Here is a 17,535-nt window from a genome sequence, read left to right as displayed (position 1 = left end):
GATGAGATCGAGTAGCATCATAATACTATTTGCAGTATCACTAGATTCAACTGAACTTATATCTGGCCTCAGTTACCAAAGGGCATTTTTGGTTGGTACTCAAGCAGCTACTCGCACAACCGCTTCTGTTCCTTTGCAACTCTATATGACTACATCTATCTAAGTTGCTAGTTATACACGTGTTTTCTCTGTTTCATGTCAAATTTTTACAACGCCATATTGTGCAATCATGATATCTACAAACAGTTCACATATTTTGCTGATCAGACGCACCGAATGGATGATCCGACCTGTGTTAAGAGATTCACTGGTTGGTCAGTTATTTTCATCACCTCTGCATTATGGTGGCTCCTGGAAATAAGGATGATTAAGTGCTTCATCGACACTGAGGCGGTCCTCCTGCAAAATATAAGTGTTGATGGAACAGGAGCACATCGAGGAAAAGGAAACAAAACAATAACAAAAGATTCAGCACCATGTCAGGAAGCCACTATTGTCCTATGTAGCTACCATTCTCTTTCTAATCAGAAGACCTTTTGAAAGAATTGAACAGTGGGTTTCAAGAAACTTACAGGATGCCACACCAGTAGCTGGCGTGCAAGTCGCAATGCCCATAAATTAGGAAAGCTGGGAGACATTAACAACATCAGGATTAATTAGATAAGAAAAGGGTAGTCTAAATATTCTGGGATGATAAAAAAATGTGGGCCAGAGAAAAAGCGGCACCCAATTTTAAGAGGATCTCTGATCTTCACTTGATGCGCAAATGATTCTTCAGAGCATTTCCATGAAGCTAACCCAAATTGACCCTTAAATAGAGTAAAAGAAAGCCATCATGAGTTAGCACGTAACCTCCTGGGAGTTTCAGCTATAGTAACTAATAATGACACAAATGCAAATGCAAATGCAGGCCAAAAGGCCAACGTTGCCGGAATCTGCTGATGCTGGCATAAGTTTGGATGATCTTGCCTGGGCAAGAGCTGGAATGGCCAGGCCCAGGCAGGTACCTTAACATTAAAATATTTAACAAAATCGCTTAAGTAATTAAGTTTGCTTCAGGATTTGTGCAGTCTTATAAAGAGGAGTATTGGAGCACTTCTCATGAAACAAAGCAACAATATGTTCATTTATCTCCCATTTTTTTAAAGAAGCGTCGAGATTGCACAGGATCATATCAGTTCAACTACAGGCTGAGTAGCAGATAATGGGGTTTCTCTGTACTGACCTGTTCTGAGCTTCCACTGCCATATTGTGTAGAAATCCCTGGGACTAAAATACACAACTCCATGTATGATCTCAACCTAACATCAGAACAGAAAAGGAATGTTACGCCAATCATTTTTACTCAAGAAGAATATTATCCATGGCTCTACCACTACACTGATACTGATGGTTTGAGAGGGCCCAAAATCAGATATTGTCAATGTGGCATGTCAACAAAGTGAAACACCAATGCACTTCCTATATGACAAGAATACAACAATTTAAAAGTTTTCAATAAGTGAGTTAAATTTCCACTAACAGTATGCCATCAATTTATTTTGTTTCCTAGAAAAGAAGGCATGGCCTTTATACGGTTTTTGTCCGTACTAATCTTTTGGGATAACCCAATAGCCATGAAGGATATTTGCAGTTTATATTAATCCATTAAATCTGAAATATCTTTGATGTCCTTGGGCGTGCAAAGAGAAGCAGAACTGCAGACTGCATCAACTTTGCTAATACAGATTTCACAGAGAGAAAACATCGTCTCACTTGTATGCAAGCTCCTTTGTTTGTTCACTCCAACCTTCAAGATGGTGATCCATCAAAACACGTGTACGGTCGCTTATCTGAAAAACATGGGGAGAACCCACTATCAATTCTAGCATGATAACTCCAACACTCCAGATATCATACCTGTAAATAGTTAAACAAAAACTTCAGTGAGTTGCAGTGCAGCTGTATACCAAACATACTAGCACATACCACCATTAGTAAAGCAAAAGAACTTGATAAAAGAGACATACTTCAGTCTTGCACTTTTTGATCCTTGAAACCAGTTTGAATTAAGGAGAGCCTCTGGAGGAGTGTACTCAAAAGTCTGTTCAGATCTGGAGTTGTAGTACAGGATTGAGTTAGAATGGATCCAAACAAGTTGTAGTACCATGCAACCCAAGTTAAATCTTGGTCAAGAACAAGCACATGGAAATGCTGTGAGGAAAGCTTTCTTCTATACAACATCTTGTTAGAAAACAAAATAACAGGCACATATTATTTCAAGTTCTTGAACTGGGTTTAGTCCTTGGCCATGCTGAGCTATAAAACCTATCAGGGAAGAAAACCACTCGAGTTGGCAAAGGAAGGACCTACTTTACAATGGACCACTAGCATGGGTGCGAATGGGATAGATGAATAGGAAAATGTAAAGACTTACTAAGAAATTCAGATAAGAGACCCTATAATTACTCCTGATCCTAAATCACATAATTATATAATTCAAATCAAGATCTTAATTTTATGCTCCAACCATATACTGAAGGGAAGGAAAGGAAAATTATCACACACCGACTAGGACCTGAACCATAAAGATGTTTCAATGTATAATCATCAATGGCGCTGCCGAAGTCAATCAGACGCCTGTGTACAAAAGGTTGTGCTTCATTAGTAACAGAAGAATCCAGCATGCTTCTTACAATTTTAAGACAGGCAAAGGAGAAGAGGTGGAGCTAGACTGAAAAATCATGGGATCATATAAGAATTTCCGATTTTCCATTGATCTTAGACATGTGATATAGGGTTCTTTGCAACATTCTGTGGGTGCTAATTGGCCCCACAGCTGCAAAAGTGCCTCAGCCACTAAAGTCAGCTACCCAACATTACCAACATTTCAGCAGCTAACTTATTGTAAAAAGAGAACATGTAACCATGTAAGTATAGAAAGAATTAATCTTACATGTTCAGCTTATTTTGCTTTGCTTCAGATGGAACCTCTCTTAGACATTTTCCAGTATCCACATCCTCAAAGCAAACGATCATGTTCTCTTCCATGGTGCAAAAAGAAGCAATGTTAACATCTTAGTTAATAGAAATTTTCTACAAACGAAAAGGATTAAAGAAGTACAGAAAATAAGGAAATAAAAGGCAACAATGCCATTTGTACCAGGTTTGATATCCCTGTGAGTGATATTACGATCATGACAAGCCTTCAGTCCCATCAGCTAGAGAAGAGAAAAATTGTAAGTAATATGCAAAATTAACAATAAGAAGTAACAAAGTTGCAGAACTATTGTTGCTCCTTTTATTTTTAGATTATTGATGACAGCTTAAATCTAGCAAGAGCTAAAAAACAATCAAAGTGAGAAGCGACTAAAACGCATGCATAGCACTTGGTTCACAGGAGAACCAGAGTCAGTGTAAACATACCAGCTGCCATAAGAGGTTCTGCATTTGATTTTGCCCAGCTTTTGTTGTCCTTAACCAATACCACCACTTTGATGGGTGCAGAACTTGAATATGTCTGACCCTCTCATTATTGTTGCCAGTGACTAACTTTGTTTCTTCAGCTGTATATATCAGTTTTGATAATGAGCGGCCTTCATTCTGGTACACAAGCCAAATTTCCCTTGATTCTGATTCAAAAGATTCTATAAACCTAGCCACATGCTTGAGTGGTTCTTCAGTAACTGACATGTTCCTTTCTAGAAGGATATCAGGATCTGATGGTATGTCCATTGAAAAGATAGTCGATGAAGATTCTGTCCTTAACAAACCTTCAAGAGTTCTGGAAGCATTTGAAAATAATTCCCCAAAGTATTTCTCCCGCAATCCACTCAAGTAAGCAGCATTTCCCCTCTCAACCTGCAGTTTCGAATCAAGTCTAAGATAGGATAATAAGACTCTTCTAGCATCAGTACTTGTTTTAAAAATAATAAAAAAATTATTTTACATATTTGCTTTGTGAATAACAGAATGCTCAAAATATAAAAAATGTTTGCTTTGTGAATAATAGAATTGCATAAAATATAACAGAGGTTCAGTATAGAACATTCCAGTGAGTTAAATGAATCAGAATCCATAAATAATTACTGCACACCTAACCTCACTTAGAATAAATCAGCTAAAGATAGTAGGATCACAAATAACCTAAATTGTAACAAATCCTAAACACGGTAGAACCCACATAAAACTTCAGGATTGGACTGCAACAGTCCATGATATCTGGGCACCTTCCCAGCTTCAGCCAAAAGTAGCTAAATCAGCTGAAATGCTAGTTTCTAAACTGAACATACCATTGAGTGCCCTTTTGGGTTCATCTGATTTTTCAGTCAGTTTTCTTTCATGGGACTACTCTTTCCCAAGAGGAGAAATGAATCCACCTTCACCACAACCCGTGTTTGTAACAGAGAAAAATAGAGAAAAATAGAGCTTATATTTCATGATCACGAGCACATTTGAAAGGTCACGGGACACAGTAGTTTTAAGTTTTCCAGGCAAGGGCTGAGGTAGTAAGCAAGGCAGCTTGCCCTAAAGCTAAAGGTTGCCGGCAAATGCTCCTCTAGTGCATGCATAAGGAGGCTCCGAGCTGCTAGATATAGGGGCACTTTTCAAGTTTACTAGTTACTACTGTTTAACCCTAATGCAGAAATGGGGCATGCAGAGGGAATATTACTGACATACAGATAGGTAGTTCATTGATGCATAAAAAATTTAAGTTACCATTATGCGCTTTAGTATGAACAAATCACCATCTACTGTGTCTGAGACATGATCTTCATCAGATGGCATTGTGTTTGAATTTGTGCAGTTATAAGAGTCTGATTTAGGTATAGTGGTAAAATGCCGAGGCTCTTTACGAAAATCTATATCTTCAGAGCAATTCCAGTGAAATGCCAACCAGACTTCACCATATGAACCACGATCGAATCTTCTCTTAAGCTTGTACCTGAGTATGTTTAAAAGAAAAGAAAATGACATTTTTGTGGATAAAACTTGAACTATTACCATGAAACTGCACACCAATCCTAGCAATGTAGTTGATAATCTCATCCACTACTTCATACAGAGATCATCATACACATTCCAGGGAAAGTGATTGCAAAGGACCATTCCAGTCCTCAGAGCTCACATCAACTACATCCCACCCTTGATCAGACCAATAAAACTTTCAAGAAGTAGTCCTATTTTACAGTTCACTCGAGGATAGTAGTTTCATAAATGTTACAATGAGACAATGGATAAAAAAAATTCTGCGTTGCAGTTTACCCCCCTAAACATGCTCTTTTATTTGGATAAGCAGCTAATGTTTTGCATAGCATCTGACAAGAAATCATTCCTACACTTGGAGCATGCAACCGCACAAATGTCAATATGTGCTCAAGGTTGGTAAACATAGAAAAAGTTGATATTCATTCAGCATAATTTAAGTGATAAGTCCAATGAACAACAAAAAACCTAAACTTTATAACATAATTAGGTGATAACCAGATAAGCTAAGTGTAAATTATGTAAAAAAGAAGGTACTAGAGGCCAACTAGCCAAGAACTTCCCCTCAAAATATGTATTCCGAATTTTCCTTGAGAAATGGAATGGTACCTGAAATCTATCTTGTTGCCAAAGGAGTGTGAACCATTTGAATTGGTTCCATTGTGAGGAAGGGAGTCAAGTAAACCAAAAAAATTTGCCACTGCTTCAGGACCATTGCACCGCCCCATTTCACCATCTTGATGACCAAGGTACAAGCAAAAATGTCTGTCCTTGTATTTTTCAAGATTACCTGTACACAAATGTAGAACGGAACAGCTGAAGTCATGAACAAGATAAAGACGCTATCAAACAAGTCAGGCATCACATCAGAACTCCACAGCCTTCTCAAGCAACCAATTCGTTTAACTGTTTCAAAAAGGTGCCCAGATAGGTGCTGGATGTCCCCCTAATATAGGTAAATGAAATATACTCAGTCTTGGAAGATGATTAAACAGTCAAGATTTTTTTGCAAAAAAAATAAACAGTTAGGATTGAATGATAAGCCATTCAAACAAGTAGGTCACACATTCCAACAAGCTAACCCCCACAGGAAAAAGGAACAGATGTAAGGATTTATTGCTGAAAAGATCTATCCATGACATGAGCATATAAAAACAGACAACTAACCATCAGAATACAAGGCAGTCTCAGCTGGTACGTGATTGAAGTCATGGGCTTCTTCACGCTGGTATGCTTCTGGTACCCTAAATATATAGTCCACATCTTCATCCAGACTCTCGGATAAGTAGAAACAACCGAGTGTCTTAAGTTTTGCTTCAACCTAATTTCAGAAGAAGCAATTGAACTCAAATAGCATCATCCAACTCATCATGAAAAGCAAAAACCGAACAAGAAGATATATGCTAAATGAAACAGACAATATCAATGAAGATACATTCACAATGAATAGTTGATTTATTTCTCACTTACCAAGAACCTCTGGAACTTTGTTGATGAACGCCTGAAATACTCCATGTCAATTACAGCTGAACTAGTGCCATCATCAGCTAGCCATATGAAAATACATGTAAGTGAAGACAAGTACAAGGAGTTCATGAACAATTGAATAACTCCATGCTAACAACGGATGAAAAGACTCCATCTACCCACATAAAAATACATGTAAATAAACTAGAGACATGACTTCAGATGAGAACTTGAACTCAATTTATGGTGTACTGTGTATAGTGAGATAGTCGGATGGGTAAGCCAAGGAGCAAGGACTAACAGATATTGGGGAAAAAAATAAAGCAGCAGGGCAGCAACAGAAGAGGAAAGCAACATAGAATCTGAATAAAAGAGATCCCAATTGCTATCCTGTTAGATTTGATATTCCTATTTAGGTTGTCGAGTATATTGTTAACAATTGGGAAATGAGTCAATTGACTACGGAGCACTATGTAAACTTTGATATGCAGAAAATGAACACTATTAGCAAATTGTTAGGGTCTTTTGCAACTACTCAAAATCAAATTGTATATAAGTGCAATTACATATGGAAATGCACAAACTATGGAGTAGTTACAATAAAATTAACAAGCACAGTAAATGATCAGTGAGACTACCAAACTTCAATTGGTATGGAATATTCTGTAATGGTGAAATAGATGTCTTGAGATTTCCTTCAAACTGAGACCAATCTTCTAACGTCGTACCGGCACTACTAGGTGGTCCCAATGGAACAACCACAGCAGCCACATTGTCTGTTGTGCCTTTCTGCAAAGCAACACGAACTACATAGTCTGCCAAATTATGTTGTGTGATAGCAGATGATCCTAAATCCTGGTTAATACGCAATTTCGCATGCAGCATCAGGTCACAAACATCTTGCATAGTCATTTTCTCAAAAATTCCATCAGACGACGCAACCAGAAAAGTGTCATTTTCTGACAGGATCTGCCACCCTGTCAATTCAGGTGTCGATATTACCCCATACCTGCAAGAACAATTAGAAGGATCAATTCAGCCAGTCCATACAACTCTACTAAATGGAGAAATAACTTCTTATATTCATCATTTGAGGAAATTCCACCTTAACATGGGACTAGCACTCTGCCACAGCCCTCAGGGGCAACTTAATCTATTTTCAATTAATGCCACAACATATAATGGTTAACAGGTAATTAAATATATTCCCTTAAATGAAATCACAATGGACAACATGTTCCCTCTTAACCAGCGTAGATAACATGAAGATGGGAAACCAGAACAGGATATCAAGCAGACACTGATCTTCTTGGCTGAGGGGCCAGTAGTGATTGGCATCCTCGAGTCAGTTTTTGATTTATTTTTTATCTAGTTTTCCTTGTATTGTCCGGAATTGGGGTTGGAGTTGGATAAGTTGCTATGAACTAGGGAACAATGGGTCATCTGTCTATGTGACAACTCCTCACCATGTTACCCATGTTCATCCCCATAGAGGTGGTGCAGATGTGCATGAGTTGCGGGAAACAGGCATATGCTGATACACACCTTCTGCCCTGCTGATCATTAAAAACTGAAGCACATGAGCAAGCTTTCATGTCACATTAACTTGTTTTAGTGTATTCGGTCATTTGTTCAGTTTAAGTCTCACATGGGTGCTAGCTAGTCAGTTCAAAAGTCTCCTTTTGGTTGGACATATCACATGTCATGGTAAACCTGATGCCAGTTGTGGCTTGGGATAGTTGCTTGCGCACCTTTTTTTTGGGTTTCCTCTAAGACCTGATGGTTTTGTATGAACTGCGAGCTTTAAATCAATCCATTATTAAAGATCCACCAGCCACAAAGTGACAGCAACATGCAGATCTATGACTAGTTTATTTTAAAAAACAATGTGAATACGTGGAAAGAAAAGTGGGGGAACAGGCAAGTGAGGCTGAGATGGAGAGAAGCTCAATAGATTGCATGTTAACCTTTTGAAAGGAAGGTCACCAATAGCTCTTGAGAGCGCTAGCTCACCATTAACACGGTGTACACCAGCCCACTCAATAACATAACCACCAGCAGCCTCCACGCGGCTTCTCTCATCTTCTCTATCAGGATGATGATCCTTGGTCAGCTCCCTTGCATGATACAGTGGTCCATCATAATTTTCCAAGGCAAATTCTTCATGATTGATTGGGTTTCTCCTTCTTCTCCGTTTCCCTGATACAATGCAAGCATTCATATTAGTATTTGTCCAAAGCGCTAGAACAAAGGCTAATAAGCAAATAGACATATGTAAAGCAAATATGACCTCGGATCATTTCTTCTTCCCTAAAAATAATGAAAAATTTGAGCATACTACTTTTCAGGATCTCCAATTCATGCATAATAAGCCAGTATTGGTTTTGAGTGGTTGGTGATTGCGACCTAGGAAATTATTATCCAGCAACCAAGCAGAAACTATTCCACCACAAGAAGAAAACTAGATATTACATGAGGGTAGCTAAGCAATGTCACCTTAAAGCCCATTTCACAAAAAATACGTGCAAGACCAGCTGGTAAAGTGAAACAAAATTATGTGACCTTAAGGCCTTATGGTAGAATATGATGCAGTGCTGGAGAGAACCTTGCACAGGAACAAGGTCACACTTATAAAAAGAAAAAGAATGCAGACAACATCGCAATATCCAAAAATAGCCTAAACGATAACTAAGGAATTATCAATGATATGATTTCTATGATGGTTTGACTTTGTACATCAAAGCCCCTGTGCACCTTTTTCGCCATGTTGTTACAGGAGTATAGTGAAATCATGTGATTTATGATGTAAATAGATACCATTAAAACAGGGATCTAAGGATGTCAAACAACATAAAAAATGGGTTGATATTTCAATGCAGGTAAGGGCTAATTGTACCCGGGTAACCTACATATCATTGAACAACTAAAACATCGAGAGATGGAAGGAAGAGAGGGATTGAATGAAAGCCACCAAAAACAAAAAAAAAGGAACCATCTAGCAGAGGTGAATACGTTTGAACTTTGAACAACAGAAGAAAGAAACCTAACTATTTCGACAGTGTGGATCATGTCCTTCTGAGCACAGAAAAGCTTTTGAATCTCCTACATTGGCAGCTATAATTTTTCCATCAACTATCAAGACCACAGTTGCCGTTGAACCAGACTCAAAATGTTTCTGCGAAGCTTCCTGCATTATACACACAGAAGAATCCTTTTCAGATGTATGAATCTGTGTAACAAAACTGAACTGTGCAGATGAAACATGAGACCTTCCTTGGAGAATGTTAAATCGACATCATGAACTGCCCTAGTTAATGATTCCTTCAGAATTTCCATGTGAAATGATCGGTCTAAAATAGCTGGCGATGTCCAACATGACCTGCAAGTTATCATCAGCGAGCAAGTTTGGTTACCCTGAAACCATGCTTGAATCATTCAAAAAATCATGCTATATATGAAAAAGAAAAAATAGCATCTGCAAAGAAAGACATACCCCTCTCTGTGGTTGGGTTGGTCATCCTTGTACAGATTGAATACATTGTTAAAGATAGCAACTTCCCTATATGTAAGTTTCCCAGTAGATTTTCTGAACATCATGGAGTATATACCGTCGAGAAGAAAATAAACATGGAGCAAGAAGTAATCCAGAAAAAGCTTGGAAGCCATCTCACTAGCCTCAGCTCCATTATGACCATCAAATATAGCAACCACTCCCACATCAACCTCTTTAATCCTCATCTGCTCTGTGTTATGTCAGTAAGTTAGCTACAGGCAACTTACAAACAAATAGAGTGCATGTTAAAGAGTAACGCGTATAAAATGCTTTTGAAAAAAATGAGATTCTATTAATATTAGTTGAGCACACAACAGCCATCTGCCATCCCATGGGATGACTGCATGAGGCCCTCACCACTGTTGCACAACCAGAAGCTGTAACCTCTGGGGTAGACTGGTCGGCATAAGGCATTTGAACAATTAATTCAGATTGACGAAATAAAATCTATGGTGCATTTCTCCACAGTAACTCAAGAAAACGCAGTGTGACTGTTCGACTCCCAGCTACGGTGACTATCTTTGCACGATAAACCTTGAGTACGCTCCTGGTGTTACTATCTTGCAATTAGCATCTAGTTAGCACTTCAGTGCTTTGCATACCACCAATCTCTCTGGAAACAATGTGAAGCAACATCACGCAATCACAAGCATACTGAACTACTGCCCAAACTACAACTCTAAAACACCATTTCAGCCTATACTTCTAGCTTGGGGCTCATGGCACATAACTGTGCTGTGCTGCAGCATACTAGGCTAAAACGATGACCCAGAAATTCACAGCTCAGTTCACAGAATCCCCAATTCAACCCAGTTCATGGAATCCCCCAGAATGAATCACTGGCTGATTTCGAGCACTAAAAATCGAAACTTGGTCGGTTCACGCTGCGGGGCAGGAGCTGGTACCTACGAAGGGGATGCGGACGCCGAGGGCGCAGACGGCGCGGTCCTCCTGGGACCGCCGGCGGCCGCGGTCGGCCGCCACGTGGCACCCCATCGGGGAGCTCCCGCCCCCTCCGCCATGCCCCTCGCCGGCGCCGGGCGGGGGCAGCGTCCAGCGCGGGCAGTGCGCGGACTGGAACACCGCCGGCGCGCCGCCCTCCCGGTACACGGCGAGGCACGTCGCCGACTCGGCCGCGCAGCGCGGGGGAGGCGCGAGGAGCGCGAGGAGGAGGAGGAGGAGGCCATGGACGGGCAAGGACATCAGCGAGTCGCCGCCGGCGAGGGTGGGAGGAGGGGATGATAACGGCGACTGAAAGAAAACAAGAAAAATCAGACGCCTGATAAATCTAACGCAACGGAAGTGCAGCCGTCTTGGACACCCTTCGCCCCTTCGGGATTTTCTCCTCCTTAGGGGCCGTTCGGTTGTGCCGGAACATTCCAGGATTTATTCCAACTGATGAAAGTTTATATAAATTTGTGAAGTAATCCGACTCGGAATTATTCCAAGCCATCATTCCGTGGTAAACGAACGCAGCCTTAATTTGTTAACGCGGCATGACCATTTCTTTTCTGAGTTCTGTCCCTGATGGTCTGATCACTCTGATGGAGTGATGGATGCACAAGCACGACACCGCTTCCGCATTGTCAATGCAATGCTTGCACAGCTAACTGTTTTTCCTGAAAATAAAGGTAAGCAAAGTTCTCTTGGGAAATAAAAAAAAAGCTCCACGTCTGCAACAGCAAGGTTTTCATTTCGGGAACGTAGAGGCCAGGTCCGTCATCTCTCGTCATCCTTGATGCTTGCTTCAGCACCAGAACAGGATAGATTCTGCCTCCAGATCGAAAAGGAAGTGACATCAGGTTTGGAATCCGTGGGCGACACAGATTGGGAAGCTTTCAGCTTTGCCTCCCCTCGGCGTCGGCTCCGTTCAGCAAAATCAAAGAAGAGGCGAGGGCTTGGTCGATTCTTTGGGTGAGAGAGATAGTAAAATGTAAACATGTTTGAAAGGGAAAAATTGAAAAATAAAATAAATAAAGGTCCCACCGAGACTTGAACTCGGGTTACTGGATTCAGAGTCCAATGTCCTAACCGCTAGACCATGGGACCTCAGCTGCCTGGTTAGCGGACCTTATTTTTTTTAAACTAAGCATACTTTGTCACGCTGGCAAGTCCTGCGGAGTCATAACCTCGAGTCGTTTGGTACCAGCGATAGCACAAAACTTGAACAAAAAAAACTGTAACGGATCCTTAACCTTCCACCGACAGTGCTCATTAACAAGCATGGAACTTTAAGCCCGGAACTGCACGCACGCAGCCCGTAGGCAGAGTAGCAGGTTCGCCCGCGCTTCAAAGTTCAAACCTCTGCAAAGAACCGGGAGTGACTCGAACAAGGAGCAGCTAGTTAACAATAAGTCATGAGGCGCCTGTAGCTCAGTGGATAGAGCGTCTGTTTCCTAAGCAGAAGGCCGTAGGTTCGACCCCTACCTGGCGCGTTTTTTTTTCTGCCACCCGTCTCCCATTTTTTTTACCCATTTCACCAGAACTGTATGGCAAGTAGGACATCATCACACGTGTCGGTTAAACACCCGTTCTCCGCTTTGAAATACATATAGTTCGGATTCTTATCTCACCTATTCTCCATATAAGAGTGGAAAAAAGAGGGTGAGAATATTAGGGTGGTGCTTGGGTTAGTTAGAGTCTTAAGATGTTATATGAAAACCGAATAAAGATATATAGCTATTCCATAATAGACGATTATGGGTTAGACTATAAAGAATCCAATTATTCATGTATTCCTATAATCCCATAATCCGGTCCCGACCAGCTAATAGCATATAATACTACTATATAATACTACTAGACTCAGTTTATGATGAATACACCTAGCGAGCTCGTTCATTTATTGCTCAAACTCTATGATAAAATTGATACAGAGTAGGTCCGATCATTTACAGGTTTGGATTAGGGCCAAAAATCCACTATTCTTTTGCTTTGATCCGAGCTCGACCAGACTCAACAAGAGCATGTGGCTAAGGTTCCGTTTGGATCCCACTGGCTAAAGCAAACTGACTAAACTTTAGTTACTTTAGGTCAAAACTCCTCTTTAGCCCACGAAGAGGAGTTAAAAGGAGCTAAAAGAGAACTTTGACCCGTGCTGCCCCTCATTATTGCTCCCTCTCTTCATGAACCCTCCTCCCTCTCGCCCGCTCGCTCTGTCTCGCCCTCCGCCAGCGCCCGCACCCATGGTCCTTCCCACGCCGCCACCAACGCCCTCGCTCCTCCCTATGCCACCACCGACGCCCTCGCTCCTCTCAACGCTGCCACCAACGCCCGCTCGCCCTCGCTTTTCCCTTGCCCTCTGCCCCCACCTCCGCCACCGCCACCGTTGGTCCCTCGCCAGCGCCAGCACCCACGCTCCTCCCCACACCGCCACCGACGCCCTCGCTCCTCTCCACGCCGGATCCACCATGGACAGGCAAGGGGGCGGGTACCATAACTTTTTTTTCTCAGGGGAGTTCTTCCTCGACGGCTTCCCACCTCAACGCTTCCGCCGCCGCCAACGATGAAGAGGATCTTGGAGTGTTCTCGCAGCAGCCGTGGTATCCTAGGTCTCAAATGGAGAACCTAGATCTGAATTCCATGAGCGACGGCTATCCCCATATTGGCTAGTACTCGGGGTTGCTGCAGTTAGATGGAGTTCCTAGCGTGGGAGGACGTCCTCCTATTGCGCCGGCGGCGGTAGCGGTAGATCCACCCGTGCATTGTTCCAGCCTCCTCGTTCGAGCGGTGGTGGTAGCAGATCCGGCCATGGAGGATGCCAGTCTGGGCGCTTAGGAGGTCGCCGCCCCAGGACGGTCAACAATGGAGCGGGAGCCGGCCGCTTGCCACAAGGATCCGCTCCCTACTTCTCTCCTCCAGGTGTGGGTGGTGGCGGCCGTGGAAGGCTGGCTGCTCTCCAAGGCCGTGGATCCACATCTGCCACGAACAGCTCCGTTCCTACAGAGGAATATGGAGAGCATTCGGTGGACGAGGAGAACCATTCGGTAAGATCATTAACTTCTCTTACAGATCCAATTCATCATTTGCTTTATAGTAAAATGTGGCGCTCAATTAGTTAGGTTGCTTGTAGATAATCTGTTATTTAGTTGTCGCTAATTTTTTTCCTTTACTAGAACCATTTTGACAAGGCCAATTGGACCGAAAAAAATACACACATATTATGTGAACTTGCTCTTGAACAAATTAGGGAAGGGAATTGCCATAATGGGCAGATGAAAAGTCGTGCTTACAAGGTGAGAGCCCAAAAATATTATGATCGGACTCACCTCAGGCATGATATCAAGCAATTGAAGAATAGATATACCCAAGGCAAAGTTATGTACACGTGGATCAATTGGTCCAATGGTGAATCTGGATTAGGCCGAAGAGATAATGGATGCATAATAGCAGATGATTCTTGGTGGGTCATAAACACACAGGTACTTATTCATCCAGTACACTAGTCTGTTCATATAGATTTAAATTTCAGAAAAAGTACACTTGTCTAATATGTGCCTAGATTTGAGCATTTCAGAAAAAGTATTCGGAGTGAAAGAAATTCATATGGGCTATGCCTACTTATCTTGATCATCTTGCTGAGATGTTCCATGGTACTACAATTGATGGAAGGTCTTCATGTATCCCTAGAGAAAGTGATGTCAGATCCGGGGCCACGGGATTGTGTATATAACGTAGTTTAAAGAGGTTTAAGAGATTAAGTCCATCTTATCTCTTATTTATCTCGTTTAAGTAGGAGATAGAGCTAACCGGTACAGAGGGAATCTACTCGAGATATGTTTTGGTACGGTTCCTTAGCTGGTGTTGGTTAGTATCTTTGTAACCCTGGCCTCTCGGATATATAAGGGAGGATACGGACCCCTCTCAAAACAAGATCTACAGATCAAACTACACCAAAGGCAATACAAACCACCATACAGGACGTAGGGTATTACGCACCTAGCGGCCCGAACCTGTGCTTTGTGTTCCTTGCACCTTCGAGTTCCTGATCTCGGCGTCTCCTCACCAAAACTTACCACCTTGGGTATATCCCTCGGTGGGCAGTCGGTAAAACACCGACAGCTGGCGCGCTAGGTAGGGGAGCGCATCGAAGATCCACCGGCGAGCTCGATGGCAACTTTCCAATTCTCCAGGTTAGTTCCCTCTCAGGGCACGACATTTGTTTTTGGCTCGTGGGTTTGCATCGCAGACGGTGCAGGCAACTTCCGTCGATTCCTCATCGACATGAAGCCAAAGATTTTCGCTGCGGATCCCCGCAGCGACCTCGACAAGTTCGTCGACGGGCTCGACGACTTGTCGACCCATGCTTCCGCAACAAAGATTGAGGTGGAGTCTGCTCCAGGCTCAACTTCATCTAGCATTATGGCAACTTCCCTTGGGTTGGATTCGTTCCAATCTAAGGATCCGCGTAACCGATCTCAACTCAGTTCACGCAACTTGGCCACTGATCTTCAGGGGGCCAAATTCTCCGAGTCTTTCTCTGCATTAGAGGAGGACCTGGATTCCCTGCTCCAACTTGGAGGGCCCGAAGCCACCGCATGTCGGGGGGCCTCGGGTAGTTTTGGCGCCAGTGATCTAATGATCACCTCCACACCCGAGGGGCGCTTCGTACATTGGAAGGGGATGAGGCTCTCCGATCTACTCGAGGCCAAGGCTCGACATGTGGCCCATCTCGAGCCTCTGCCTTTCCAGGAGGGTAGGCCGTTGGCTACTGTGGCAGAGGAGTCGACAGAACTAGTCGACATGAGCTCCGTTGAGCTCGCTTCCCGTCAGGTGCTAATGGCAGAAGAAGGCGAGGACGATGGGGATCTTCCCATCGTCGAATTTGAAGCAGTCTCCGAAGACGAGGTCATAGCCAACGCCGGCGACGAGAACGATGCCGATCGTGAGGCACGGAGGGCCAGGAACAGGGCCCGCACAATCCGGCGGTGAAGGCTCAACGAGCGCAGACGATCTATGCATCGCGAGCTTGATCTTGAGTTCACCACCGTAAGCGAACGAGGCTTCAGGACTCCGGTGGCCAACATCGCCAGGGTTACGACCATCCTCGAGCGCAGTAATGACCCGAACGTGCATCAAGCACTTCTTTACGCGCAGAGGGCCTAGATCCAGCTGGATCAGCATAACCTGGCGTCCACCATCAGGGATGAGCGCGTAGGCGAGAGCCGCAGCCGAACGGCTGGCGGACGTCCTCAACCTCAGCCCAGCCTCAACAATGACAACGCTCACGGGAGCCAGACCCCTTGCGGGAGGCAACAGCCACCTCCAGGGGGTAACCCGCGACAGGTCAACCATCGGCTTCCTCTAGAAGACCTGTGCCAGCACATCAATGAAGGCCGCGACGCGCGGTCCGTGATCTCCTCCAGGCGCAAGGTCCGCGAAGAAGTCGAAACCGAAGGTACTAACTGTAGCGACCGATTCCCAGCTTTCTCTGCACGTTTTAGCAGCTACAAGTACCCTGAGGGCTTCAAGCCGATCGGCATCACCAAGTACGACGGCAAGCAGGCTCCTCAGCAGTGGCTACGTTGCTACTCCACGGCCATTGAGGTCGCAGGGGGCTCGAACATCACCAAGGTCGTCTACTTCCCGATGGCTTTGGACCATGCGCCGCTCACGTGGCTGGATAGCCTAAGCAACAACTCCATCGACTCCTGGGAACGGCTCAAGAGGGTCTTCATCGACAACTTTCAGGGAGCGATTGCTCGCGCAGGTACTCATCAGGATCTTGCTCAGTGTAAGCAGGAACGTAACGAGCTCCTGCGGTCCTACACACGTCGCTTCTTCGACGTCCGCGCCACCATCGCGAACATCTTAGAGGACGACATCATCGACTGCTTCTACAACGGTATCACCGACCCAGGCATCTCCAGGGATTTTGGGCGGAATAGGCCGAAGACTGTTGCGGGCCTTCGTGATATGATGCACTTTTGGTCCGAGCAGGAGGAGAAGATGCGGGAGCGGTTCCCGCGGCGCCAAGATAGCAATCTAAGGCACCTAAACGACAACCGCAACGACAAAGACCAGCGGGACTATTCGGGTCCACCCCGAAAACGCAAGCCAGATGATCTCATCGCGGCTATGGATCGTCCCTCGCGGGGCAAGAAGTCGACAACGCAGGAAGAGTTCGAGAAGCTCCTACAGAAGAAGTGCCCATGGCATCCAGGTGCCAACCATGCGGCCATCGACTGCTACCATCTCCAGAGGACGTTCAGCAACTCTGGTGATGGTAAGAAGAATAAGAAGCCTGTGGACAAAGAACCTGAGGATGACGACCAAGAGGACCAAGGGCGCAACCCCAAGTTCCAGGACGCTTCGAAGACCGTCAACGTCATCTTCGGAGGTGATGGGGATTTCGGCTCCAGGTGGGACCGGAAGCTGCTTTTTCGGGAGATCATGTCCGTTGAGCCGGCAGTACCACGACCACTCCGTTGGTCGGAGGTCCCCATCTCATTCTCCCGCAACGACAAGTGGACGAGCTTTTCGGAGCCCGGCAAGTTCCCCCTGGTTCTAGATCCTGTGGTGGCAGAGGTCAGGCTCGCCAAGGTGCTTAT

The 17,535-nt window shown here is 44.0% G+C and overlaps 1 protein-coding gene and 2 non-coding genes across 11 annotated transcripts; 1 reads left to right on the top strand and 2 right to left on the bottom strand.

Annotated features, from left to right (window-relative positions):
• Positions 1 to 4: 4 nt before the first annotated feature.
• On the bottom strand, positions 5 to 11,311 carry LOC112903374 (probable inactive protein kinase At3g63330). 9 transcript variants are annotated; one of them, XR_003230792.1, is made up of 20 exons: positions 10,891 to 11,304; positions 9,926 to 10,175; positions 9,702 to 9,811; positions 9,481 to 9,615; positions 8,400 to 8,631; positions 7,071 to 7,441; positions 6,436 to 6,512; positions 6,133 to 6,286; positions 5,575 to 5,755; positions 4,699 to 4,924; positions 3,406 to 3,840; positions 3,143 to 3,200; positions 2,936 to 3,023; positions 2,548 to 2,619; positions 1,969 to 2,093; positions 1,756 to 1,832; positions 1,226 to 1,301; positions 727 to 809; positions 573 to 627; positions 5 to 399 (listed from the first exon to the last, which is right to left on the bottom strand). XR_003230792.1 is itself a non-coding variant. In XM_025972620.1 (20 exons), exons 1-20 carry the CDS (start codon positions 11,186 to 11,188, stop codon positions 340 to 342), a joined length of 3,189 nt encoding a protein of 1,062 aa, XP_025828405.1. In that variant the 5' UTR covers positions 11,189 to 11,311; the 3' UTR covers positions 5 to 339. The 9 variants fall into 9 exon arrangements, 5 of the variants coding, with proteins under 5 accessions (XP_025828405.1, XP_025828406.1, XP_025828407.1 ...); XM_025972620.1 differs by having other exon boundaries at positions 1,756 to 1,899; positions 2,010 to 2,093; positions 10,891 to 11,311; XR_003230795.1 differs by lacking the exons at positions 5 to 399; positions 573 to 627; positions 727 to 809 and having other exon boundaries at positions 2,010 to 2,093; positions 2,558 to 2,619.
• A 651-nt stretch (positions 11,312 to 11,962) lies between these two features.
• Positions 11,963 to 12,034, bottom strand: TRNAQ-CUG. The gene has a single exon. It is a non-coding gene; the product is annotated as a tRNA-Gln (tRNA).
• Positions 12,035 to 12,347: 313 nt separating this feature from the next.
• TRNAR-CCU lies at positions 12,348 to 12,420 on the top strand. The gene has a single exon. It is a non-coding gene; the product is annotated as a tRNA-Arg (tRNA).
• The last annotated feature ends 5,115 nt before the right edge of the window (positions 12,421 to 17,535 follow it).

The sequence above is a fragment of the Panicum hallii genome, chromosome 8, assembly GCF_002211085.1.
Source record: "Panicum hallii strain FIL2 chromosome 8, PHallii_v3.1, whole genome shotgun sequence".
Taxonomy (NCBI): Eukaryota; Viridiplantae; Streptophyta; class Magnoliopsida; order Poales; family Poaceae; genus Panicum; species Panicum hallii.
This window is presented reverse-complemented; position numbering and strand designations above follow the sequence as displayed.

Coding starts and splice junctions, on each gene's coding strand:
- LOC112903374 (XM_025972620.1), bottom strand. CDS start 11,188: ATGTCCTTGCCCGTCCATGGCCTCCTCCTCCTCCTCCTCGCGCTCCTC. Junction 1,900..2,009: donor TCAAAAAGTGCAAGACTGAA/GTATGTCTCTTT, acceptor AACTATTTACAG/GTATGATATCTGGAGTGTTG. Junction 810..1,225: donor GCAGTGGAAGCTCAGAACAG/GTCAGTACAGAG, acceptor ACTCTATTTAAG/GGTCAATTTGGGTTAGCTTC.